Below are 25,516 nucleotides of genomic sequence, written 5' to 3'. Positions count from 1 at the left end.
CCGTCCTTTCTCACCCTCACTGGCAGATATCAGCGAGTCTTTCAAGATATTTCGGTTTTATTCCATCCGTGTTTAGAATCGCCCCGCTGGGTTTAAGGGGCCAATTTAATCCTGAAGGCAAAGGGGATTTTTTTTTTTTTTTTTTTTTTTTTTAAGTGTCATGCATGAGGGAACTAAATATGTGACACCATCAGCTCATTTCAAAGCTAACCACCGGGTCGTTCGACTGGAGCCTGTATTTCTTTCTGTGCAAACACACACACACACACACACACACACACACACACACACACACCAGCACATTCCCACTCAACTGCATGCGGTTTCAATCCCGCAGACTGCATTTAAAGATGGTGAAAATGAACTTATTGTGTTCCTTCTACAAAGGCGCAGCAGCTTTTATTTGATGTGGCGGCTCCTTGTAAAACTGGGGGAGCATGTGAATCCTCCGTTGCCTGTGTTTGGAGTGCGTTACAATGGTAGGTAACGACGCCCGAGGGCTGTACACTGAGAACGCTGCGGCGTGAATCGTTTCAAACCAACCTTGGGATTGCTTTTGTGGTCACCCAGACGAGATTTCCCAGGTTTCCAGCTCGGACCTTTGAAGAACGTTGACAATTTGTTGCTGATGTTCTTGAAAGTGTGGGACCGCCTCCACAAATACCAGTAGTAGTGTAGCTACAACAGCAGAAGAAAAACAAAAAAACAACAGTACAGTCGGACATTAATAACAAGGATAAACGCTACGTTCCACTGGTGAGCGTTAGCAAAGCAATAGCTGCAATCATCAATCCTGAACAGAGATGATTCTGCTTTCATTGGGCAGGACGTCGCTGGCGCTGCCAACGGCGAGGGCAGCGAAAATAATCATAACGTCTCGCTTCTGGCTTTTCGTTTTATTGGCCTCTTTTAGCTCAGCTGGGCAGTTTGTTTGGAGTAGGATAACAATGTTATGGTTACAAAATGGCCACTCAGCCGGCGAGGGGGAAACATGAGCTCACGCCTCATCTGCTTAAGGTGTTTATACTCAGACGGACGCAAGCAGGCTGCCACACCGATGCGAGCCACGGATGGCGCCGAGGGAAAGCGGGACTCACCTGAACGTGGAGGATTTCAAACGTTTTGATGGGGTACACCAGACCGTACACCACTTTGTCTGTCTCCGGGGCAAAGGTTCCTGAGGACAACAAAACAAAATGATACAGATAAAAACAAGAGATTTCAAAAGGTGCTTTGAGGACAGAGACAAAAACCTACAAATGACGTCTGCCTACCAAACATCCGGTCCCATATAATCAGAATTCCACCATAATTCTTGTCAATGCAGTAAAGGTTCCTCCCTGTTGGGAAAACAAGGTGAAGTTAGCAGGAATGAACCGACAGGCTCTGGATGGTTCTGCTCACAGGAGCAGCAGGTGAATTCTCAGTCTCACCGTGGTGAACTCGGTGATGTTTGGGAGTGTTGAAGACCCACTCCAGAGGTCCGAGGTCTCTGATAAGCTACGAGAAAAGAAGACACGGACACTTATTCACTCTCCAGTTCACACCAGAACACCTGAGACATCATCTTGGTCCGGTTCCTGGTGCAGCACAGATGAACTCTGGTCCGCTCACACCGATCCAACACACCCAGCAGGGGAGCTTCACGTCTGAACTCAGCAGGTCCTGTGACCTGGTTGCCTTGCACGTGTGGATGCTGCATGGTTGGGTGTCTCTGCCCTGTGCGTCTGACTCCAATTCAAATGAACTGGAATGAGTTTAGTTGGTGGACGGAGCCCCAAACTCCTCGTCCTCGGGTCGCGACGACCCGCTCTGAGACTCTCAGGTGTTTCCGTTTTCCCCCATTTGGACCGCTTGCAGTCACCATCTCATTCTTTTTGGTCATGACCCACATTTCATGATCGCAGAACAGATTGTGAATTTCGCATTCTGGCTCAGCTCATCATCCCGACGGAACGCCAAACCGCTCCCACACTCCATTCTAGTGTCTTGCAGGACAATCTGTGCCAAATAGTTTGTGGACATTTGTGCCAGATGTAAAGAAACGAGGCACTCCAGCGATTTTGAGTGGACAGATGTGGGGGGGGGGGGGGGGGGGGGGGTGCTTCAGGTTTAAAAACCTCATCAACTAATTTGACCAGAAAAACCAAACTGTGGGTGTGAAGACGCTGCAGCGAGACACCAAATGTTGTTAAATTCGTCATCTGTCAGAAAACCAACAGAAGAAACGTCGCGAGTAGCGAGCTGCAGGACTTCATGGGCACTCAGACTGGCTGCATAACCCTGCAGACGCAGGAATTAACGGCGCTGGTCGTTAGTATTCGCACCCATGAACACACACATAAAAGCAAACGTCTAATCTCGTCCAAGCGTCTGCGTCTGCGCTGCGATGTCAAACAGATGCGCGTGTGAATCGTGACAGAGGTCACGCAGAACACATTTCACACAGTTCAAGTTTCTCTCCTGCCGCAACTCTCATGATATTTTGATGTTTCGCATCACTGCGACAGACGTCTCATATGAAGTGAGCACGGCTGGACAGAATTTCCCAGTGATTCATTATTTCCACGTAGCGTCTGGCAGCCGAGCATGAGAGTTTTATCTTGAATGAAAAGGGTCTCCACCACCCCGCGTCGGCTCCCAGGCTGGAGTCGTGCAGGCAATGGTGTGCCAATAAATTACATGACATCAAAAAAAAAAAAAAAAAAAGCCCATAAAGGGGGCATAAATTACATCCCTTCAGAAAATTGTGACTATTACGAGTGTTTTCACTAATAGTGCACTAAAAAAAAGAAAAAAAAAGAAAAAGGAAAGCGTTCCAAATCCATTCATTCCCTCTAACGATGGCCGGGATTGTAAAAGTGATACTCCCTGTCACTTTAAAGGCAGAGAGAGTGGTCATGCTTCTGTTTGGAATATTTCATAACATCTCATTATTTTTTATTGAATGCAGGTTCCATTGCAACACCACGTCTGGATTTAGTAGAAGGATTAGTGTTGGCACAGGGAATAAGACAACTTGACGGACTTTTTTCTTTTTTAATTCTTTTCACTTCAGATTAATATTTTAACTCCGCACTGCGAGGGTAAAACGAGGGTTTCGCTCAGGCTTCAGGTGCCACAGGCTGGCTGATGACACATTCACATGCTTGACTCCTGGAATCTGCTGCTCCTCGTGGACGTCGGTGTTCACATTCTCCACCGACACGTTCATGGTTGGGCAAACCTACAAAAATGCTTTTTCTAGCTGATTGCTTCTCCAATGGCCACCCGACTGAGCAGTAAACGGCGTTTTAACTCGCCTGCCCAACAGTTAGGGGAGCCTGATACATTAACTTCCTCCACACGCACATCGTTGTTGAGAATACTGCAATAACGGCTTTGAAGAGGTCAGAATGAAGTTGTCTTTTAGGGGGTTTTTATCAGGGAGATTTCTTTTACATGCACATAAAAAGCATCGGGCTGTCATTTCAATCGAGAGTCCCTCACGATGTGGGGGACGGTAACCGTGTTTCCACAAAAACGTCAAAAGGATTTTAAGTGAAATTTAAAGAAATGCCACTGAAGAGGCGAGATGCGACGTCTGTGACAGGCAGAGAAGAAGAAGAAACCCCACAAACACGCGAGCGGGTCCACTGTGTTTGCTTCCAGCTGTTTCGCTGTGAAAAACAGCGCGAGGGCTGGAGGGACGACCTTCGGCTGGACGAGCTGTCCTTGTGTCAGCTAGAACTGGACCCGTTGCTGCTCCTCCAGGGACAAAGACAAAGTTTGGGAATAACCAGGAAGATGACGGCGGCAGGAGCAGCTGCTCGGTCACATGAGCTAAAGACTTGTCTCCTCAGAGTTCATTTCAACGAAGCCTTTCCAACATGTTGTTTGTTTGTTTTTTTTGCATCCATGCCTTATCAAGGCGTCATGCTGTTTCCATTAAAAAAACAAAAACAAACAGGCATCAAAGGGGCTTTGCTATGAAAAAGCTGGATTTCTTGCTGAATCGACACTGGCCTGATGACCAAGCTTGATCACATGACCTACAGGCGAGGGGAGCATCTACAAATACCAGCAGAGGAGCTGGTATGGAGACGAAACCAGGGGGAGGAAATGTTGTGTCCCAGAGCAGAACCTTTACAGCTTCCAGCAGGAAGTACCAGCCCTTACCTGTCCAGGTGCCCCGGGTCAGGCGACTATAATTCAAGCTTACGAGCATTTGGTTGCCTTTTAAGCAAACAAAGCTCCTTGGTCACTGACTGCGACGTTGGTGCCGCTTCGTAAAAATTCTGCTGAACAGTGGAGTCTGCAAGCGTTTCAGTGTGCAATCCAAAACAACAACAACAGAGTTGAACCCTGAGCTCTGCCTCCGTGGCTTCTGCTGCCTCTGTGAGTAGGATCACGAGAGCTCACCTCCGTGTGGATCCAGAACTGGTAGAGCAGGTTTAACTGAATGTGAACAGCGAAGATGGACGGGGGCAAAGCCAGCGCCAGGGGCAGGTAGAAGATCTGAGGAGGAGAGCGGAGGAGAGCCAATCAGAAGAGGAACGCCGGATAACCAACATCTATGTTTCCTATTCCCTTCTAACTCTGGGACTCTACTGGACTGTATTTGCATGACTGACAGTTTGTGGGGGGGGGGGGAAATCTTGATACATCTCACGTTATAAATATGACGGAAAATATCCTGAAAGTTACGGTGAATTCCTCACGTCCCTCAGGAGGTCGGTTCACCAGCCTTTATATTTATAATCTTGTGCACTTTGGGGACGTTTGTAAGCGCGTGTGCTTGTTCTTCATGACGTGAGCACGCGTGGAAGACGTCTGCAACGACTAAAGGGACGACGTTTTTCTGCTTTCTGTGTAAAAGGGTGGGTTTTTTTTTTTTCCCTGCACAAATAATTGAGTCACGTGACCTTGCAGACCAAAGCAGACGCTCCACAGCTCGTGGCTCCTCGGGCAGCGGAGCGATACGGCTGAGAGCAAACGTCAACTCAAGCCAGAGAAAACAGAGCCTCTGTTGACTGTTTGCAATGTGATTGAAATCTTATTTGTTGAACTTCTCTGAACTCGACTAGTTCTTCCTGCCAGGTCAAGTAGTTACTTGATTACTCACCGTTCCAACTTGACCAGGGGCGAAATTTGTACCTTCTATATTTATACGTAACGTCACGAGAAGGAGTCACTATATTTTACGATTCGTCTCTTTATAGTTTTTATTTCTTTCGATGACTTCTGCCCATCGGTCAGGGGTCAGCTGATGACCTTTGCAGGGTTTGTGCTGGTAAAAGTTCATTCGGTTTATATGATTGTGGACATGAGATGTGGACTATGTTGTTGGAGTGAATCTTTTTTCTTTTTTCTTTTTTTTTTTTAAAAAGGGGACAAATTCAAACACATTCCTGAACTTGAAAACCGAAGTGAAGCGTTTTCTAAACCGAACGCTTCGATGACCTCTGCGTTTGGATGCACGTGTGATGGTTTTGTGACATCACGGGGGAACAAGCCACACGCGATTTTTACTGGAGAAACCTGTGACCTCGACTGAAACACTGACGCCGCAGCGCAGCATACAAATACTCCCCATAATCCCTGCATTTTTGGAAATATTTTTCTTCATTTGCACAGTTATCAGATGAACCGTCGCCGTATCATAACAGCACACTTCTCTCTTGGATTCCCTGCAGTAGAATGAACTCGTAATTATGAAGCATTTAATCGACCCAGCTGCTTATTGACTGACGCTCCAGGGAGACTGAGATCCTACCCATGATGTGAACTGCTGGGTGAGGGACTGTCGGAGGGCGGTGGTGAGGTTGTAGTACTCTGAACTGTGGTGCACCTGGTGAGCGGCCCAGAGGATGGCCACCTCTGGAGGGAAAAACACAGACACACACAGACACACACACACGTGTTAAACATGACAGTCCAAGAGTCCAAGAGAGTATCTCATGAGATTATCGCTCATTCCTGTGCTCATGTCCAGCGTTAACGGCAGTCATGTAACTTTTACGTGCACACTTTGTCCGCGGGCCTTGAACCCTCACACACTTTCAGCCGCCTTTACATTACCGTGACAAGTGATTTATCTAACAAAAAAAAAAAGAAATCCCCCCCTCCTTCCTTCCCCAGATGAGTAACGAGACACTTTCCTCCCCAGAGGGAGTCGTTTCTGTCCCGCTGCTGGCTCGCCGTGATGAAAAGCTGAAGCTCAAATGTAGCCGGTCATCAAGGGGGATGTCGGGTTATTATGACAGTGGGGTGTTTCGCCTGTAGCTGGTTCGAGTCCAACGCCGCGTCCCAGTGCTCCAGTTTTCATTCCTCTGCTGTGTTGTGATACTTGCTACATTAATATCTGTGTTACACTTCATTTTAACATCCAAAAGGAACATGCTTGTTAAGTTTCACTGGATCTCAGGGCCGTTTCCGGACCACCCCGTCTGGTCTGTGCTTTTTGGCACCTATCGTCCACTTTGGCTTCGCAGCCGTACAAGAGAGAACAGTAACCTTCAGATATTTTAGAACCACAAACCCTCATATAGACTATGTATAGTTGTGTATTCATTATAATAAAAGCAACCAGAGTTATTAAAGGAGGTTTAGTGTGGTAAGGATGGATTATAAAACAAGTAGCTCAATTCAAAAGAGAGATTTTGTGTGTGTGTGTGTGTGTGTGTCACTCTTTTATTGTCTTGAGGACGACGTGAAGGGTTTTATCAGCCCCTAGCGGCGCTCCCTCAGCCTATATGGGACAGTGTAAATCAACAAAATTGAAGTGGTTATGTTTTCACATCAAACTCATGCATCACTTTGCCCACCGTGGGATTCCTCCCTTCTATTTTGAGAAAATCATTCATAAGTCACGGCTCAAGCTCCTCCTCTCTTCCCCGCCGAAGAAACTTGGGAATTCTATGGAGGCCGGCAGTCATAAAACCCAACGGGTTGAGGGTTTGCCGCACCTGAACAAACACGCTGCAGAGAACTGAAGGTGTCTGCTGTGTGAGTAAAGGAAGCGCCGCAATCTCTCGGTTTCCAACCAGTGAAAGGTGGGATACCTCGAGCACTGTGGAGGCCCAGAGGAGCTCTGACAGAAAACTACCGTTCCTGAGCAATACCCATTTAACAGGGTTATTGCTGGACTTCAGCAGGTGTGAGACAATAACTGCCCCCGGGAACGTCTTTGAACTGTAACATACAACGTGAAAGGGAGTCGACGTGAAAGCAGCCGGGTTATTCCAACTTTATTCCTCCCCTACAGAGAGTAGCAGACAAGGCATCAGTGTGAGAAGGCTGGCTGGCTGCATCTGCAGCAGTCAAGAACAAAAATGATGACGTTTCTTCCGCTCTGGACCTTGGGGGGATTCAGAACTGTCCTGCTCCGAGACATATTGAGAGGATAATTCAGCCTTTGTTTGATTCCAGCAGCCTGAGACTCCTTTTTTTCCTTCTCACTGGAATCTTGCTTGGCAGGGTCCAGGACTCCGGGCGGCTAAGATTGATGCTCGTTGTCATTGATAGGAAGTAAGAAGCGCTAGGCTTCACTGCAAGCCCATGTCCTCCTCTCTGGACTCGGCGGGACATTGCATAGTTTGGCAAGGCCAATTCAGAGGGGAAGCCATGTTAATGGTGAGAACCAATGCCTCAGAGCCCACGGTCCCAGCAAGGGAGTGCAACCGCCGACTTCTAACACACACCAAGCCCTGGCACCACCGCAACCCCAGGAGTCTTCTACTGGATCTCTTACAAAACCATGGTCAAAGGGACGGGGAAGGTTCGCCGTGCCCAGCGTGTGAGCTGTATGAACAACCCCCGGGCTGCGTAAGGAACCCCAGAAATGGCTGAAGCCCTGGTGTGTGGGGCACTGGGGAGGTGTGGTGAACCAGCGGATATACTGGCTGTCTTTTTTTTAAAATTTTTTTTACAGACTGTAAAGCAGATTAGACGCTGCGATATTTTAGAAATGGTGCAGACTGTCATGCAGAGTCCTGGACCATGGCCACTGCTGCACTGCTAGCAGAGCTGCAACAATCAATCGATCAATCATTCAGGAGAAAATGAATTGCGAATTATTTTCACGTTTAGTTTTTTTTTTTTTAATTAAAAAAAAAAGGTCAAAACTTTTTTTTCAGCTCAGGACTTTTTGGGACGGTTGTGTGGACCACAGAAGGAACTGGAACAGATGGCTCGCAGAAACTGATGATGAAAACCTCAGGAAATATCTAGAAAAAAAAAACAAAAAACTGCACATCTGTGCGGCTCAGCTCGATCAGAAACAGGGTGGTGCAATCGTCTTAAGATATACTGTTAAACTACATGATGACACATAATCAAGGGCTATAATTCACAATCAGTCACGTATGAGACTCGGTTAAACTTTGACAGCGTCTGTTTACCTCGAGCCTGTCAGGAGACACGCTTACATAAGCAGAGTCCTATGAGCCCAAAACCCAAAGTCCTACTGAACTGGAGCTTCTGGTTGGGCCCTGAATGCACCAATGATCAAACTCGACCTTGAATAGTGCTGCTACAAAAAGAGAGCATGACTAGACAAAACGAAAAATAATCAGAGTGGCAGGTGATCCAACTCGACATTATGAAATGCTTCTACACTTCCATCAATCAGCGACCTAAATCATCACCCTCAGCGACTCCTGGCACCAACAAGCGACGTCCTTGATTTGGAGGCCTGTGAGTGGTCAGTTGTCCTGTCAATCACCAGGGTAATGGGCTGCGAACAGCCTTCCAGTGTTTGGATTGGAGGGCTCTTGGATGGGGTGCCAACCCAAACAGCCAGCGCCAGACTCGGTGGATAGTGGGCCAACTCCCCTCCGCGGCTGCTATACTTCATTCTGTCCACACAGCTCAGTCACACACACTAAACTAAACACACTCACCCTGGTCAGGCCCACTTACAGCTCTCACAAACCAGCTGTAAAATCTGCGGCTGATGCAAAAGGGCTTTTCTCTTATATGGTAATATATTGACAAAATATTTTAGATGATCACGCTCCCATTTCTGTTCCCTCTGAAACGGTTTCATACACTCTTCATACACGGTGGTCAATTCGGCTCTCCTGAAGGATTTTATACGCAACGCTCAAAGGAGCCAAGATGCCGTGCATATTTCCAGCTTCGAATCTACCGAGACTGGCCAGAATTTTTCTCAACTCTCCTCGGTTGCTGCGTTGCCGGTTTTTCTGGTTTTACATCAAACAGCTACAAATTTTTAGGCTGTTGATATTTTAAAAAAACAAAAAAAAACAAAACAACTGTTGACGGGAATTTTTCAAAATCATCAAAACAATTCTAGATTACTTCTGAGGCTGAGACGGTCCCGGGTTCGCATCTGATAAAGGAACATCTCATGCAGAAAAGTGTATTTGCCCGACTGCTAGCTAAGCTAAGCTAACTGTCTGGATGTCTAATTCACGCAGAGAGAGGAGTCGAGCGTCTATCTAAGGAGAATTATACAGTTAGCATGCTCCTTTAAGTATTCTTCTTTCTGCTTTTGTTAAATCCTTCTATGATTGTTGATGATATCCTTCATTTCTATTCGTATTCAGCATACTTGTTGACTGTGCTCTTAATTAAGCATCCCCATTTTACACAAACCCTTCTTGTTACTAAACCCCCTCAGGAGCGCACTGGTGATTTCACACCGGGTGAAGCCTCCAACAGTCTTCCGTCCGTCTGAGTTCTGCGCTCAGCGGCGTCAGCAGGGGGAATCGTGTGTGTCAACATTGTTGACCGAGGGAAGTTTGTCCTTACAGCCAACGCAGCGCATGAGGGCAGCAGACAGCCGGACCGTGGCCTCTGCTGAGCTCAGCGACCTTCTACACGGTCACTCCTCTTTTCTGCACTTTGTTTAAAAGCTGTTCATAGGAGCTCCACGGATCTTAGGCTTTGTGATGTCTACATTTCTCTCTCTCCCTCCACACACAGCAGACAGAGAGTTGGAGCACAGTGACCTACAGATCATTGTTGATGTTATCTCTGCCTCCCATGAGGCCTTTCACTTGGTCTCTTCTGCTGCAGCAAGACCCCCACATCCTGACCAAACCATACCCACAAAACCAGCAAGCCAAGTGGGGGCTTGGATTCTTTAGTCGGCCCCGCAACCTGCACTGGGCCAGGAATTCGCTGTCACAGTCAAGATTTATGGAGCCCCGGCCACCTGGGGGTAAGGTTACCCCTCCCCCCCTCCCTCCCCCGCCCCCACCGGCCCTGCCACACAGCCAGGAGGAGCTCCTCTTTAAACAATAACATCCATATTGGCCAGGTCTCCTCAGGGATGGAGGACAGAGGAGGAGAGCGAAGCACATCTGTTTGTCTTAACAACTGCTGCTGTCTGCAGAGCTGGAGGAGTGGGCGGGGCTTGGACGTGCAAGCCAACGCTACAGAGGACCTAGCGAGGTGCTTGCAAAGCAAAGACGCATTCATAAGGGCAGCTTGTTCCGGGAAGCCGAGAGCCATCTTGACGGGGGAAACAAACTGATTCACAAATAAGAGAAAAAAAAGGGAAAAAAAAGAGTTCTGCTGACTCTTTCTGTATTACACTAAGACCTTCCAATAAACAATGATCATGTGTGCCTGGTTAGTCAATATTTAATCAAAAATCAACAAAACTGTAGCTTTGTTCAGTTTGACTGGGTGCACGTTGGGTGGAATCAACTGGGATTCTCATAGGAGGGATGTGAGATGTTGCTGCAGCACTGAAAACCCACCAGAAACCTCCTGACCCGCATCCAGGAACGTCACGGAGCCACGACGAGGGAGCGAGCCAAACACCTGCAGCTCCAAGCATCAAAATGTTCCTCCACACCCCACTTCCTCTGCTCGCTCGAATTCTATCACCAAAACCACAACAGACTTCGCATGAAACAGAGAAGCACATGGGCCTCCAGCAAATACGCATCATAAACAGTTCTGAAGTTTTGTTTACAGATTCTTGTTTACAATACGAGATTCCCAATTAGATGACTAATCTCCCCGTCACTCCTGTTCGCAGATTTATTAACTCCGTCTTCTAGTAATATTACCGAGAAGTTCCACAGCGCGGCTCCACGCCACCCTGACCTTTGATTATCAAAATAATTTCGCTACATCTTTGAGTTCCCGAGGATGTTTGTGGCTCATCAGGGGAAATTCCCTCAAGGCGTTCCCGAGATATCCTGCTAACGAGGATGAGACGAACGGACCGACAACCCCAAAGCATACTGCCTCCGTCAAAATGCCGTTGTTGTCTTGCGGCGTGCTGCGTCGTTGCAGGGCGACTTAAGGGGAGACTGAAGAACCCCCAGGAAATGAGCAGTTGGACTGTAGCTTCCTGGAAACCCTTCAGTCGTGCCCACTGATGCGCCAACGGGAGAGCAAAGTGTCTTGAGCTCCACACAAGTTGTCCTTTTCCCCCCGCAGGAACGACATCCCATTGAAGAGAAGAATGATTTGACGGGAGCTGGAGGAGACGCGCCGACGTCTCGGCGCTATAAGAGTAACAAAGAGAAGCGACGACTGCAGTCCGCCGTGTAACTCTATGACCTCACATATAATCAAAGCAGGGACAGCTGACTGGCTGATTAATGGCTTCAGCCTGGCTGGCATGCCTGGATATAGATGCTGCCTGCTAGCAGAGCTGCTATTAGTGGTGCTTGCGATATGAGGTTAGAATAAACAGAATCAACGGACCTGTCAACAACACGGCCGCATCCGAACCAAGTCGGCCTCCCGCTCGTCCCCAACCATCTGGTTTCAGGCTGGTCCAGAATAGAAAGGTTTTGAACATATATATACCGTCTGATGGCGAGAGTAGACTGAAGGGCAACAGACCAAATATGAAGCTGAATGGAATTTGTTTACTTTTCTTGTCAGTCACCAGGTCATTTGACCGACGTGGTTAAATGTTAAATAAAGGTCATATTTTTGGCACCACCAGTAATGAGGCTGGCACCAGAAATGGGTTTGTCACTGAGTAGTTAAGTGATCAAGTTGCGGTGTTGTTGTGGCGGTTTCCCCGTCGCACGCTGCTCTCACAAAACGAACCGGTGCCAACTGTACAGTATAATCTTGTGTCATCACGGGCCACGAAGCAACCTGTTCTCAATCATGTTACTATGTCTCAATTATGTCTCCTCTCTTTATCCATGACTAATCTGGGATCGTCGCGTTCCTGTAGATCTTCTGCTTCCAGCGAAGTCCAAATGATAGCAAAAGAGCGGCAGGGTCCTGCTGCAGACTGCTACACCTAATCCCTCCACCCCAGGGTCCGAGTAGCTTTAGGCAATCGTTTATTTGACTGAAGCAGCGTCTAACAGGCCGTCTGCTCGTCCTGGACTCTCACCGCGTGGAAAACGACCCAGAACCCGGAAAAAAAAAAATCCAGAGATATCCCGGTTGGACATTGACCACAATTCTCTGGAGAACGCGGGCCGTATCTGATGCATACGTGCAGATTCGTGGACATGCCCCATATCCGGTAGATGAAGGACTCAAGACTCATGAGGACCCGCGTGACGGTCCGCAGGCTTCAGTCCAGAACAGCCTCCAGCTCGTCTTCATCCACTGGAAAGAGAAACAAAACCTCTCCACCTCCAAAGCCGGATTTCCAAGAAAATGCAGATGAGCGTTTAATATCCAGGAATTCACATTACAGGCGCACTGGCCCGTCCAGACATGTATACTCTGTTTTAATAGTGTTATTTTCTTGGAAAGATAAATAAAACTGAAAAGACTACAATAATAAAAGAGCTATTTTATGAGCAGCAGTCGCTACAACCACTACTACAAAGTATTTTGTCACCGGTTCATGTCACAAAATCAAGAGATCACGCAAACACTGATACTGGGATAACCAAGCCCCTCATTTGAGTCTGCACAAAGGTCATACAAATGTTTACAATTCCAGATTTGCCTCAACTCATCCGACGGGCGGTGCTTGGCTGCACAGAAAGGCAAACCAAACGCCAAGCAAAAGGCCACAAATAAGGTCTAGTCACTGGCTTTGCTGATATTTCTGTCAATGCTGAACCCTGAATTTCGTCCAGGCCGAAATGCCTGCAGCTCAGTTTCCTTCCAATCTGTCGCTATCTCCAAGATCACAGCGTCTGGCACGAGCGAAGCCGAGTGGTAATGTCTCCTCAGCAAAGATGACATCAGCATAGGCGACTGACCGCCTTTCAAAGTACTTTCCACTTAATTATCTTCAAGCTGTCCTTTCATGTGGAAGTCATGAGAGGGAAACTATGAAAAGACGACCATAAAACCAGTTAAACTGAAAATTATATTTTACGCTGAAGCTAATAAGGGCTCATATGTCCCAGCAGAGGATGTCACTTTTGCTTTTTTGGCATTTTCTATAGTGCTCTCCCTTATTATGCACTACTAAGATTTATGGCTCATATGTTTTGACAAAATAGGCTTTTAGATGTGCCTGCAGTCTGTTTTGAGACCAAAACTGGAAGGATTGTAAGACTAATTGCAATAAAGCATGACAGGACGCCTGAAACACATGACAATATGACATAAAAGTGTATTCTTAATTCTGAAAAAAAAAGTACTCTACCCACAACCGACATCTGTCTCATTCCTCTGCTCTTCATTACAGACAAAAATCCATCCCACATATTGGAAAATTTTGGTCAAACGTCGCTCTGAAAAGAGTGCGAGGTCAAACGCTGGTTGACCGAGACGACCCCGGTTGACCAGAGCGAGCAGCAAGGAGCGTGCCTGCTCTGTCCTGTGGTCGCAGAACGCTGCTTCCCTTTGGTTGCGAGGGGAAAAGCGTATATCCTGGGCGAGCGCTGCGGCTGCTCAGCACCAGACAATTATCTGCGACCCCACAATGTTCCATAATAACAACCCCAACAGGCTGCAAGAAGAGGAAATGAAAGTAAGTGGAAAGTTTTTTTTGTTTTTTTTAGGACATGAAAAATGATTCTGCTGTTTAAAGAGAAAAAAAAGAAAGGGTTCTGACCAAATAAGCAGAGCAGTTATGTGATACTGTGGGCATCGCTGCTCTGCCTCGTCACAAGACGAGGGGAACACACGCCTCAGAAAATCCTCCAGGTTTGACCGAATATCCCTCAGAGGATGTGTCAACACTACAAAAAAAAAAATAAAAAACAAAAAAAATCACAAGGTCACATGGTCCGTCAGCCCTCCAGACGGCGACCTGATGACCACGAGAGATTCGTTTACATGACTCACCCCCGGCTAGCGACACAGAGGGGCAACTTTTCTAGTCAGTCAGATCACAAACACTGAGCCGCCCCAGTTTACTCCTGCTGCAACACGCCAGTCACATTTATTCATCCATTCATCTAAAAGAGGCACTGCTTTTGCGTCCGTGTAGATGTGCCAGAGTTCGCCGGAAGAGTCATTTTCTCCTAAACACAATCCTCAATACGCAACGTTGAACACTGCAGTCATAGGGACCATGAGAACCAGTCACTCCAAAGTCTGAACTGAGAGGAAACCAGTTAGTGCTTGTACCTGCTGAGATTAAAGCCCCTGGAAAACTGAGATTCACTCACCGTTAGCTCATGCTAGCAAAGTTAGCGCGTCCTTTTTATCTTACGATGGCGGCGACACACCAGCTCTCTGGTACTGACGCTGCCGCCTCTATTTCTTGGTTTCTTAATATCTTAAAAATCTACTTTTGATATTATCCGATGCTTTTTATTATTATTCGCCGGTGTCCGTTTCCTTGGTCAAATGGACGGAAACATTTGAAAACATATCTTTTGTGCACATATCTTTAATTTTTTTTAATGTAAGTGCTTCAGAATACAACTTACACAAATACACCACCGCGGCTCTTAAAGGTACATAAAAATACGCAGGTTTTGAACTATTTGGAGCATCTGAAAGAAATAAGAAATCAAGTTTACGTGCACAGCAGAGCTGATTACTCTGCACGGACGGTGTTCGGATTTAAAACCATCCTTTATTCTTTATTAGTTCATATTGCTCTTTGAGAGGGTAAAGAAGGCGCTGTGAAAAAGCTTCTGTTATGATCTGGCGCTGATTTTAATCAAATGATTTTAACCGTCTTCACAATGTTTGGAAAATCTGGCTACTGCAAAAGAAAAAAAAAAGGTTTATAGTTGTTGTTGAAGACTGCAAACCAACAACAAATACAAATACACTGCAGGGATTTATCTCTGGCTCAGGGTGAATTCTTCTCTCTGCACGGTCATAACAAGCGTGGATGGGCTCAATGGGCTGTGTCGGCAATGAGATCAAATCTAGTGACAGTTTTAGAGGTTAAACTTGGGCGTGAGAGTTGAATTTAGATTAAAAACATTTTTTTTTTGGGCACCTCAAGCGTTTGTGAAATATCTCATTAAGAATCACTCTGAGGTCTTCAAGGGCAACCTCTTTTAGTACAGTCACCGCCAAAATACTAAACAAATCCTAAAAAAAAAGCCATTAAATATCTAAAGCTGATGGTTTCCAAAAAAATCCGTACGAAATTTTGCGTATTGGGTCATTTTGGTACCAGTGACCCACTAATGAAGTCGTGCCGTTAATTAAAAGGCAATTTTTGTTTCTGCGCTTTGTGTCTATACAAATCCAGCATATTTGAAAGTTCTTCAGAGACAAAAAAAAAAGCTAAAACAAGGAACCTGACGCAGGAAACACACCTGAAGATACAGATTCTCAGCCAGGGAGGGTGCAGCTGCCGCCAGAGGGCCAGGAAGTACAGATGCAGCCCTTCAGTTGGATACTCCGCAGAAATACAGACCGACCAACGGCCTGGAAGACAAACCAAGATCTGGGCATCCAAGGGTTTCTTCAGCAAGAAATGACCGCATCCTGACCCGCATGTGTGGGGACAACCGCCGAATGACATCACAGGAACTTCAGCAGCAGTGGTCAAACCACACTGGTGTCCAGTGTACATGGCCGTCTTTTAGACGATGGCCGAAGGACCTACAAGGCTGTCAAGAAGCCCCTGATCAGTGAGAGACAGGCAAGCCCGGCGTCGTTGAGCCCAAGCACACAAGAACTGGACAGCAAGGAACCTGAAGAAGATCTGTGCTCAGATGAGTCCAGTTTCCGGCTTCACCTTCCTCCTGCTGGTGCGAGGGCACGCAGCAGGACAGGCGAAGCATTCTATCCCACATGTAAGGTACTGCCAAGCACGGTGGAGGCCGTGTCACGGTGCTGCTGGTGTTGGTAATCTCACCGTCTGTGGCGGCCTGTTGAATCTGCCAATTATTGTGGCGTTCTCCAAACCCACAGGCTCCTTTCAGCACGTGCGCGGTTCTGACAGGGTGGAGCCTGGATGTTTCAACAAGCTAACGCCCCTTGCCACGCAGCCAGGGCCGGTAGAACATGGCTGCAGGAGCGCAGTATCCAGGGCTTCGAGTGGCCAGCTCAGCTCAATCCCCGGACACGAGCCCCATTGAAAATCCGTAGAGGATTATCGAAACGTCTGGGTCAAAGCGTAAACCAAAGAATTTAGATGAATTAAAAGTAGTGGTTCAAGAACAATGAGACAAAATTCCCCCTCAACAGTGTGAAAGGATCCTACCTACCTACTTACGTACCTGTTTTTTTAAACACGGCTGAAAGGGGCGATTTGTTCCGTGTCGGAGAGAGAGAAGCGGAAGGTGTTGTCATAATAGCATTGGAGGACCTTGGGCTTGTATAACGACGTTTGCAGCGGCGTGGAGGACGGCGATGCCGTTTCTGTTGTATTCATAGCTCACGTCTGTTTTTCCTACTCAGCATCGACTAAACGATGGTAATCCTTTGAGTTAAATTTGTAACCAAAAATAAATAAATAAATAAAAAATCACAAAAGTTACCACTGGAGGTGACGAGCTTTCATTGTCTCCATTACAGATAATGAAGCTCCGCCCACTCAACGTACGAGAGTCTGAAACTGAAGCACCAGAAGCAGGCGGCATATCAGGACATTCACCGGGAGTTTGAGTTCCATGAATGCTGTTAAATTCCCGCGTCTACTGCGGCGTCATTGTACCCGGGATTTAAGTTGTTACCATGGCAGACGAGTGCCACACGTTAGCAGGTTACTGAGGCTTAAATTAGCATTAGCATCAGTATCCTTGTTTGCTGGTTATAAGATGCCCACTATTGATTTTGAGTGAAAAAATGAAGCAGATTACTAAAAATTAGCTGAAATGTTGTTAGTTGAATCTGAAAATTCAGAAAATTATAAAAGTGTCAGAGTAAAAATGCCTCCCAATGTCCTGAGGCCATGTTCTTAGTCGCCTCAACATCATGTCGGGCAGTTCCTGGAAAGTCGCAGCAGAGGGTTTAAAAGCACAACTCCTGTTTAGATTCTAACATCAACACAGCGGCAGTGGACTTTCATCCAGAAGTATGTGGACTAGACGGCGGGAAGCTTCAAGAGCCGCTGACACAAATAAACACCAGTGAATGCCACAAATAAATACTTCTCTTCCGCTGCGAGGGCGCGCAGCATCTGGCACGTGCATTAGCGAGCCAACACTCATGGAAAGTGAGGAGTTTCAGCTCTGGGTCGTTCTGTCCAAGCAGCACTGCAGGAATACAGTATCCCGTACGGATTTGTTAACTGCTGTTTGTTTTTGGGTTTTTTTTGTAGATGTTGAGGTTTTTTTTTTGGTTTTGTTTGTTTTTTTCAACAGCGATGCTGTAGGACATCGCTGCTTCGGATTATATACAGCTTGTTGTTGTGACATCTCGGGGTTGAGACCACGGCCCTCTGGAGACACGGCCGCTCACATCTGCACAGCTCCACACCAGCTGGATGTAACTCAAAAGTGATTGCTTCCTCAGGAACGTCCAGGAAAGCATGATGTGTGTGTGTGTGTGTGTGTGTGTTATCTTCCCGACTCCTCCAAGCAGGGATGGTAACTAAATCAACATTTTACGACCATTTTTCATCGGCTCGCTTTGTAGATTCTTGGTTAGTATTATTTGAAGGACATGTGAAAGGGAGGGAGAGGGTGTTTGTCTGGCGCTGGGCAGTTTAATCAGTACTCAGAGATGGAACACACCGGCACAACAGCAGCACTTCCTGCTCCATCGTAAACTGTAAAATAATCACGTGACATGTGACCGGGCCAAACTTTGATACGTCACGCCAAGGGACGAGATACTTCCCTAATTTTTTTAGCATAACAAACAAGTATACACTCTCAATGTAACACTTGAAGTGTTTTAAAGTTTAAAACGCAAACATAAGGAGTTCTCCACCGTGACGCGCTGTCATTTGCGTTTGTTTCGCTCGGCTCGTTGACGACGACTCAGCTTAAAAAGAGGAAAAGCCATATTTTCGGCCGCTTTGTCAGTTTCATCCAACCACACTGTGCTCGTTAAGCTAGGAGTGAACATTTAGCTTCACTTAAATCCTGAAGGTCTTGCTAACCTGTCAGATATCAATGAGCCCTGCTCTACAAAATGAAAAGTCTCACTCGAGCTCTGAAAAATAAGTGATTCCTTTCAATCAGCTGCACTGATCACGGCATTTGTGCTAACATTGGGATTAACACGTGTTTCCAAATGTTTTTGTTGTTAAAATCTGATTGTGATGTGAATAACTGCAACCCAGGAGGTTTTTCATCAACGCTGTGTATATATAACTGTCTGGAAACATGTGAAAATTAACATTTTCTTGTGTGTACACCCCCTTCAATCATCCTCGGAAACTGAAAGCTCTCCAGAACCGCCTGTGAACATTAGTTTGTTATGAAAGCGTGGTTGGAGAGTTTCTAGAGACAATTCAATATTTCTCGAGTTTTTCTGGTTGAGTGTCGCTTTTGAAAAATGATGCCTTAGGACACCCTGTGCACTTGCATTTTTAAAAAGATGACGATAACGAGGTGCGGAACTCTTTCTTATTTAATTCACGGTGCGGAAACCGCAGAGCAACGGAAGCAACTCAGCTGTTCCCAGAACAGCGAGGCCCCTTCTCCACAGTGGGACGTCGGTGTGAGTTGGTACCGTGAGCAAAGCGGTGGAGCCAGTAGTAGCAGAAGTCCACTCCCAGGAACGTGAACCACCAGGTCCAGGCGGAGTCCCAGGGCAGCTCCACCAGGTGGTAGCGGTCCCATACGTACATGTACGCAGTCAGCTCACAGCCTCTCATCAGCAACCTGAGGGAGGAACCATCATGAGGTCTGCTAACTCACGCTGCAACCATTTAGAACCATTTTGCTGCCACCCCCCCCCCCCCTTTAAAGAAACTAAATACGCCACTATTGCTTGCATACATCCCCCCAGTTGTTTTTTGTTTTCTTTTTTAATCACTGGGTTGTCTGGTAATCAAAAGGTTCCTGATTGGCTCCCCGGTTCTTCCAGAGTCTGTGGCAAAGCGCCCTCGAGCGAGACACCAAACCCAACCGCTCCTGATGCCTCCGCCACCGAATAAATGTGTGTCTGAGTGGGGAAAATGAACATTATATAAACCCCTGGACCAGAAAAAGTGCTACATGAATGCAGTTCATTTTCCTTTAACCTTTTAGAAAAGGCAGGAGAAAAATAGAAAAAAAAAGAAAGAAACCCCCCCCCCCCCAAAAAAAACACGTCTGTGCGGTTTTCCTTCATTTCTTAAGTTTAGAGCAAACACTGCATGAATAAAGAATGCTTGACACCTATCTATTAAATACAGTCGAAGGATCCAACCATCTCGGAATCTCAAAGTTATGAGACCACACTGGAAAGCTGCCCCGTCGAACTTTTCAACTCTTTAGCTATTTTCCATTTCAAGAGGGACTCCGGCGGGAGTCAGCAGTGCAGCACAGAGATTCTGTCTTCTTCTAGCCGTTCTTTAGGACAAAATATGCATCCAAATATTTGGCCGGCACGATCCTGAAATCCACTGCCTGCAGTTTTAAGGGGTGGGAAACTGGCAGACTGATGCATCTTCTGTGAATCTGTAAATCTCTCTTTAGCTCTCCGGAGGCCACATAAACATTCAGGTGCTACATCCATTCAGAGGAGGAGGAGGGATAAAGATTTTGATTTGTCCACCCCAAGGCAGATCAACAGGACCCTGACTTACTGGAAATCACCTGTCACGGCAAGCCAGCGGGACGGGAACCGACCCGTCCCGGGTGCTCCATCCTGGGTACAAGCTGCTGCCTTCTGGTAGGAGGTTCCAAGCTGCTCTGACACCAATTAAAAGATTTAAAAATCGATTTATCTGGTAAGGTTTTAATCGGGAATGGAGGATGATGTATTTTTCACACGGTGTTTCATGATACGACTGAGCAGAAGGGTTGTGGTTTGACCAAAGCCATATTATAGAAAGTAGTACGTCTGTAAACGGAGGTCATCAGCTGACACCAGACGGCGTGACTTGATTGCGACCTGTGAAACACTCACATGGGGAGCCTGGAGATCATTCCAGCAGACACGGAGGTGAGTCCATCAGTGATGGTGACCACTGGGGCTCCGGTCTTCAGCATGCCAACCACCAGCTCCACCACCATCAGCCCCACAAAGAAAGGAGTGGCCTGCGCGCGCACACGCACACACACACACACACACACACACACACACACACAAGCATGATTCGGTGCTGTTGCAAACTGTTAAAAAACAAGAGGGCTTCAAGGCCACTGCTGCTTCTCGCAGTTGTGTTGAGCAGGAACATTTGTTCTGGCGCGAGAGCTGAAAGCTCGCAGACTTTCATGTCTTGTGATCCGTGATGTTTGTTCGGCAGAGGAAGTCTGAAGCAGCCGGTCTCAACCTGGAATTAAACATTAGTGAGTGGAGCTAAAAAAAAAAAAAAAAAATTTTTTTTAATTGTGATGTCACACTCAAGCCAAGCAAAATATAAGACTGGGACCGAGTGTATGGTGGGACCATGTTGGTCAGAGCTCAAGGCTGTGGGCCCATAGGGGGTCGGCGGGGTGGTCAGTGGTGGGGGTGTGGATAATGGCAGTTCGAAATATTCAGTTTCCTTCACGGCGAGTAGCTGCAATGGTGGCTGAGATGACGGACCGCCGGGACGGGTCACTGCCTGCACTTCTACGACCAACCATGTCTCGCCCTGCTTCATAATCGACGTACGGGGTCACGCGGCCACGTGTGTTAGGTCACTGCAACCAAACTTTGCATATTTGTTGACGCGCTTTCATGGCAGTTTGTATGTCACAAAAAAAAAATAGAAAAGAAAATAAACTACAGACATTCTGTTGAGACTTTTCTCATTAATGTTGAAGGGAAGAATCCGTTGCTGACAGGAGTATATTGCTAATGTTTTATTACCCAGGGCTAATTTGAGCAAACCGGGAGGTAGCAGGGTCCCTTTCAGGGCCAACGCGGGACGGAAGCGACCCGGGGGCACCGCAGAGTTTTCACTCACTAAGAATTTAAATGAGAAAAAGAAACAAATTATATTCTGACTTGCGTAAACACTCAAGTTTAGAATGAGGTCAACAGTCAGATTAACACAACTCAGCTCTGCTCTTCTTAAAAAAAACAACAACAACAACAAAAAAAAACCCTCCATCTGTGCGCGACAACGAGAAGATTGAAGCTGCAAAACCCAGCACAAGTGTTGTTCTGGATGACCACACGACCACAGGCTGCAGCAGGACAGCTCCCACACGTGTGGCCCATCAAGGGCTGTTTTCATTTCAATTAGCATCTGTTTTATGCACGAGATTGTGCAAGATCTTCGTTTTAACTGGAGCGCGACGATTGAACTCCACCGTCCAAAAATTTAATATGAATCTATTAGATTTTGTAATTGTGACAAAATAAATGGTGAGAGTGACCCGAGCAGGCAGTGACATACCTCTGTTTCTAACGGCGCTGGAAACATGTAATAACCTCTTAATGGGACTGTCAAACATGGAACAAATTAGCGAGGGACGGGGTTAGCAAACAGGTCACGCCTGCGACTTCAGCAGCATGTCAGCCCCGCCGCTCAGCTTTAGCTCGAAGGCGCTCGTTGACCAAGCGGCTGCAGTCGTAACCCGGACACGCGGCCTCCGCCAAGAGTGAGGAATGAAGGGTGTGACGGGACCACAGAGGCGCACATGTGCAGGTGGGGAGAGAGGAAGTGTGTGCGTGTTTGTGTGTGTGCTTGTATCCATGTGTGGAGTGTGCATATCCACATGCTCACACTTTGCAGGTGTGCGTGTGTGTGTGTGTGTGTGTGTGTGTGTGCAGAAGCAGAGGCGAGAGCACCACCAGGGACCTGTGATCACACGCAACACTCCAACATCTGGCTGCAGACTGCAGTGCTGCAAGCTAACAAATGGGCTTGCAGAGCAGGCAGACCTCCTCCAACCCCGCTGAGAGAGAGATTATCATTCTGGACACCGGCCCACCCCCCCACCCACAACCCCCACAACCCCCCCTGTTTTTTCTTCTCTCCTGTCAGGCAGATAGTTTTACTTCTGCAGCCCTGCGATCTTGACAGGTCCGGACAAAATTATTCATCAGGGCAGGTTGACTCTCATGCTGTGCATAAAAAGACGACGGCAGGGGGAAAAGAAAAAAAAAAAAAAAAAAAAACCCTCATCCCCGCTTCTTTTTTTTTTTAATTCTTTTTTTTTTTAGCATAATATGCATCTCTGCACTTTTCCCATCACTGTCATTTTTTCTCGAAACCGATTTTTCCATCGTGGAACTTTTCCTCCTTTTGATCTTACTTTTCTAAAAATGTCTTCTTGTGTGTTTTTATGCAAATCGCGACGAGGCAGCCCATTTTCTACAGACGCATAAATATATTTGTGGACTCTGTGTTGTGGCCGCTAATAATTTCATTTTATTTTCTTCTGAATTACATGGAATTTGACATTTGTGGACCAGATGTCTGCCTTTTCCCCCATTCAGACTTTTTATACAGGTCACAGATGATGGATATTGGCTGAAAACACGCCGGCTGACATCCACTTTTATCCCTGCTGTCTAAAAAATTGTGTGTTTGCACTGAAATCACTGAACAGATGAGACCTGGCAGGAACCCAGAAGACCCATAAATCCAAACAACTCCAAAATTAGAAGATTGTGTGTGTGTGTGTTGTTTTACTTCTAATTGATTCGGCCTGTTGGGATCACACAATAACAGTTGTGCAAGAATAATTAATGACACATCACAAACCGTAAATAGTGCTGAGTCACAAACTTTTATCGCCGTCAAACCCTGCAGCAGCAACAAACGGGTTTCATGGCGTTTGGTAGTGGATTGTTAGGTCTCCTGCCGTGAGGGTAATTGTTCTCCTCCCCTGATGTTCCCCATAAAAGCTCCTAACAAACATCCACTGTTAAACCAGCACCAGACACTGTCATAAAAAGGCACTTCAGACACTGTAAATTGACAGCGAGCAGTGGGAGGAACCTGCAACCTTTGAGTGTTGTGCTTCATAGCTGCGAGGTCTCAGTCCACTGCAGCGGGGACGAGCTGCTTTCTAAAATTGACCTGCAGAACTGTTGGTGTGGGAGCGGCTTTGCTGACAACGCCACAACACTTTTACGTTGGCGTTGGGCTACATGAAGCAGCCCAACGCCAACGGGACTTCCGACACACACAGTTTAGGAGCCTGTTGTGTCTTGTTCAGCAAGAGAATCTCCACCTTCTCCCTCTTCTCCTGTTCAGGGTGGTGGGGGTGGAGCCTATCCCAGCAGCCTTCCCCCTGGACAGGTCACCAGTCCATGGCAGGGCCAACACATAGAGACAGACAACCATTGGCTCTCCCAGCCACGCCTACGGTCAATTTAGAGTCTGGATTAACCTGGTCCCTCTTGATGTCTTTGGACTGTGGAGGAAGCTGGAGTACCAGAGAGAATCCAGCAGGAACAGGGAGAACATGCAGACTCACCCAGAAAGACCCCGTGCTGCAGCTGGGGCTCCACCCACAACCTTCTTGCTGGGGGGCCACAGTGAGGACCACTGCTCCACCGTGCTGCCAAGCGAGAGAATCTGAACAACTGAAATCCACTTCCATCGTTTTCTTTTTTTAACAATAACTCCGATAGATGGAAGTGCAGCGCGAACGCAGAGCCGGCTCTGAACGAACTGCACGCCATGGAGACACGACCTCAACAACCCCAAGACTTCTTCTGTTCTCCATGGGGTGATGTTTGTGCTCGCGCCCCCCCAGAGAGATTGATCAGCGTGAACATCATCCGTCGTGATGGTTGTTATCATCCGCAGGTGAAATAAACAGATAATTCCTTAATTTTTTGAATTAAAAGACAAAGATAAAACACACATCCAGGTAAAGGTTGATGGACGTGACCTCTGACCTGTTCTCAGTGTCGCGGTGAGGTTTGGCGTGACCCCACTGGTGGCGTGCGTCTGCTTCCAGGTCTCTCTCACGCCTCACAAGCTAATTGTCCTCTCAAAGGAAATATTAAAGAGAGCGTTTAAGAGAAGCGGTTTTCTCTTGCAACTCCCAAGCAAAGGCGCACGAGGTTTCCCTTTCCTAAAACTGACTGGAGAGAAGAAACATCCTAAAAACTGGTTTGATCCTTCACAGCGGCGTGAATTATGAACTCTTTTGATGTTAAATTGACTTTGCCATCTTTTCAACATCCTGTAAAATGGCGCCATGCACATGGGAACGTGGGCAGAACTGAGACCAATGAGGAGCGCCATGGTTTTGGGCAGCCAGCAGTGAGCAGACCCCAACCCAGAGAGGAACCTTGGTGGCTTCAAGGGCCGCCTGTCAGTTCCCCTCAGGTGTGAACGCAGAACTGTTCGTGGCACCGCTTTGCTCTTTTTTTTCCCTTATTTTTTTTTAAATGGAGTTTTCCTGGTGATTCGGGGTCATATGCAGTGAGGAGTGACTGACTGTTGGGTGTGAGTGAGGGACCACGTGACCCTCGGATCTGGTACTTCCGCACCCACCTGCTGGACGTACTGAGGGACATCCTCCACTTTCTGGAACGAGGTTTCATTCGGAGTCAGCATGAAAAACATGGCCCGGAACCCCTTGGACACCGAGCCGGATAACGGACCGGGCTCTGCGGCTTCAGCCATCTCTGTCCGGTGACACTTGTGCAGGTTGGCTCTGACGTTCCTCAGCACCTTCTCCTCCCCGATGTCCCTCACTGGTTTTTCCTGGTAAAGGGGGTCAGTTACAGAACGGAGGAGCCGCCGGGACGTCAGCAAACTTCTCCCCTGCACGCCAGGGTCCGCCTGGAGCCGCTGGAGGATCCTACTCGCCCGCCAACCGACCAACTCTTCTTTTATAGCCGCCGTGTTTACCTTTGCTCCCGGCTGACTTTTCACACCTCACGTTCGTCCCCTCACTCTCGCGAGAGTTTGGCTCCTCTTACACAAAGTTTTTTTGAGGTCGAGCTTGCGACCTCATTCCCCTGAATCAGAGGTGAAAAAAGAGAAACATATGAGTAACGGCCCAAAACTAAAATAACTATTAAACTAATTCACAGAGTAAAGCAAACTGCATCAATAAACTCAGGCTGAAAACACGAGACAATTCAAGAAATGACAACAATGATAACGGTAATAATAGTGAATAGAGAGTTAAACGATCACGTTGAAAAACATCTTTAAAAGGGAACCAGGAATAAAACGCTTTACTTGAAAGACCTA

At 47.1% G+C, this 25,516-nt stretch overlaps 1 protein-coding gene across 2 annotated transcripts in view; it reads right to left on the bottom strand.

Annotated features, from left to right (window-relative positions):
• agmo (alkylglycerol monooxygenase) overlaps positions 1–25,279 on the bottom strand; it is a 47,914-nt gene extending 22,635 nt beyond the window's left edge. The window contains exons 1-9 of one of the 2 annotated variants that reach the window (XM_086217736.1): positions 24,809–25,279; positions 20,326–20,456; positions 18,943–19,094; positions 5,756–5,859; positions 4,402–4,497; positions 1,434–1,500; positions 1,275–1,340; positions 1,098–1,177; positions 544–678 (exon numbers count right to left, since the gene is read on the bottom strand). In XM_086217736.1, the coding sequence (XP_086073862.1) occupies positions 544–678; positions 1,098–1,177; positions 1,275–1,340; positions 1,434–1,500; positions 4,402–4,497; positions 5,756–5,859; positions 18,943–19,094; positions 20,326–20,456; positions 24,809–24,940 (963 nt within the window). In that variant the 5' untranslated portion in view covers positions 24,941–25,279. The remainder of the gene's footprint in view (positions 1–543; positions 679–1,097; positions 1,178–1,274; positions 1,341–1,433; positions 1,501–4,401; positions 4,498–5,755; positions 5,860–18,942; positions 19,095–20,325; positions 20,457–24,808) is intronic. The other variant, XM_086217735.1, reaches the window with a different exon arrangement.
• Between the last annotated feature and the right edge of the window lie 237 nt (positions 25,280–25,516).

The sequence above is a fragment of the Aulostomus chinensis genome, chromosome 11 (genome assembly GCF_037954235.1).
Source record: "Aulostomus chinensis isolate RoL2024-O1b breed Wild chromosome 11, RoL_Achi_v1.0, whole genome shotgun sequence".
Classification (NCBI taxonomy): Eukaryota; Metazoa; Chordata; class Actinopteri; order Syngnathiformes; family Aulostomidae; genus Aulostomus; species Aulostomus chinensis.
Note: the sequence above shows the minus strand (reverse complement) of the source record. Positions and strands in the feature narration are given on the sequence as shown.